Raw genomic sequence first — 1,099 nt, forward strand, 5'->3', positions numbered from 1 at the left:
TATTTGATAAACAGTATATCACTACAAGGGTTTTACAGGATAGATTGATCATTCAACATTTCTTACAGCATTACACCTGGTGTGAAAAAAAAAACCAATGTTAAACTAGAGAAAAATTACAAGAAAAGTACAACACACTCTGGTATTGTCACTAGATGAGCAACAGTCAGTAACACTTTTACCACACTGTTTTTTCGTTTATGTTCCCTCCCTATCAAACTAGGTTATGTGTGTTGTGGGGTATTCACCAGAGAAGACTACTGCGACATGGGTTTAAGCCAATCAAAAGTCTTTATTAGCTGGCCAGCAACTACACTGGGTGTTCAGCATCCAGTGTAGCAGTGAGCCTTTCTCAGGATGAGACTTTATTTTTTTTTTGGAAGGTTCTACATTTTATTACTGGACAAACTACTCCCCCAACTTAAAACATGACCCAGTCTTCAGGTTAAAATGTTGAACTCCATCCACGTGGTAGGATTGCTTGATGACCCATAACTCAGTATAAACTGTCTTGCCATTGCGTGAATCCTTACAGACCCAGCTTTGTTCTCCTCCAGTGTCTTCTCTTGGAGTTGTACTTTATTTTGTTACCAGTTTTCATCCGAATCCACTGAGGAATAGGACGATTTTGCTTTTGTTTCTTGGCCAGGAATCGCTTGATTCTGAAAGTCTTGTGAGAAGACATGGTGAGAAGCCAAGGCAGGAGCCCACCGCACGACGGAGGAAAGAAGAGCTCAGGATGAGCTTTTAAGCACGAAAATCATGATCTGGGTTGACATATTTCAGTTATCAAGAACAGTTAGTCAGAAGCAGAACTACAGAAGTCAAAAAGCAAGGTCAGTACATTTAGAGAGTTTCCCAAAACTATGGACTTTGATGTATTAGGTCTTTGTTTTCATTTTTGGCAGGTGGTGCTGTCTATGTGTTGAGTTTTATGACCTGAATGGCACTTCCATCATGGAGTCAGTTGTGCTAAGGTCTGGGGACCTACTAAAATCTGGGCCATGTTATAGCATCATGTCCCTAAATACATTAAAGCCTTCCCACAAGAAAATAAAAGACATTCTAATTTAGACTACTGTATGCCTGGTACCTAAGG

The 1,099-nt window shown here is 40.0% G+C and overlaps 1 protein-coding gene across 1 annotated transcript; it reads right to left on the reverse strand.

Annotated features, from left to right (window-relative positions):
* Nucleotides 1-370: 370 nt before the first annotated feature.
* LOC102922031 (large ribosomal subunit protein eL39-like) lies at nt 371-712 on the reverse strand. Its single transcript, XM_042274692.2, has one exon. It carries the CDS (start codon nt 683-685, stop codon nt 530-532), a length of 156 nt encoding a protein of 51 aa, XP_042130626.1. The 5' UTR covers nt 686-712; the 3' UTR covers nt 371-529.
* Between the last annotated feature and the right edge of the window lie 387 nt (nt 713-1,099).

This window comes from Peromyscus maniculatus, chromosome 3, assembly GCF_049852395.1.
Source record: "Peromyscus maniculatus bairdii isolate BWxNUB_F1_BW_parent chromosome 3, HU_Pman_BW_mat_3.1, whole genome shotgun sequence".
Lineage (NCBI taxonomy): Eukaryota > Metazoa > Chordata > Mammalia > Rodentia > Cricetidae > Peromyscus > Peromyscus maniculatus.

Bases quoted from the DNA above. Each gene is read 5' to 3' on its own strand.
- LOC102922031 (XM_042274692.2), bottom strand. From the start codon at position 685: ATGTCTTCTCACAAGACTTTCAGAATCAAGCGATTCCTGGCCAAGAAA.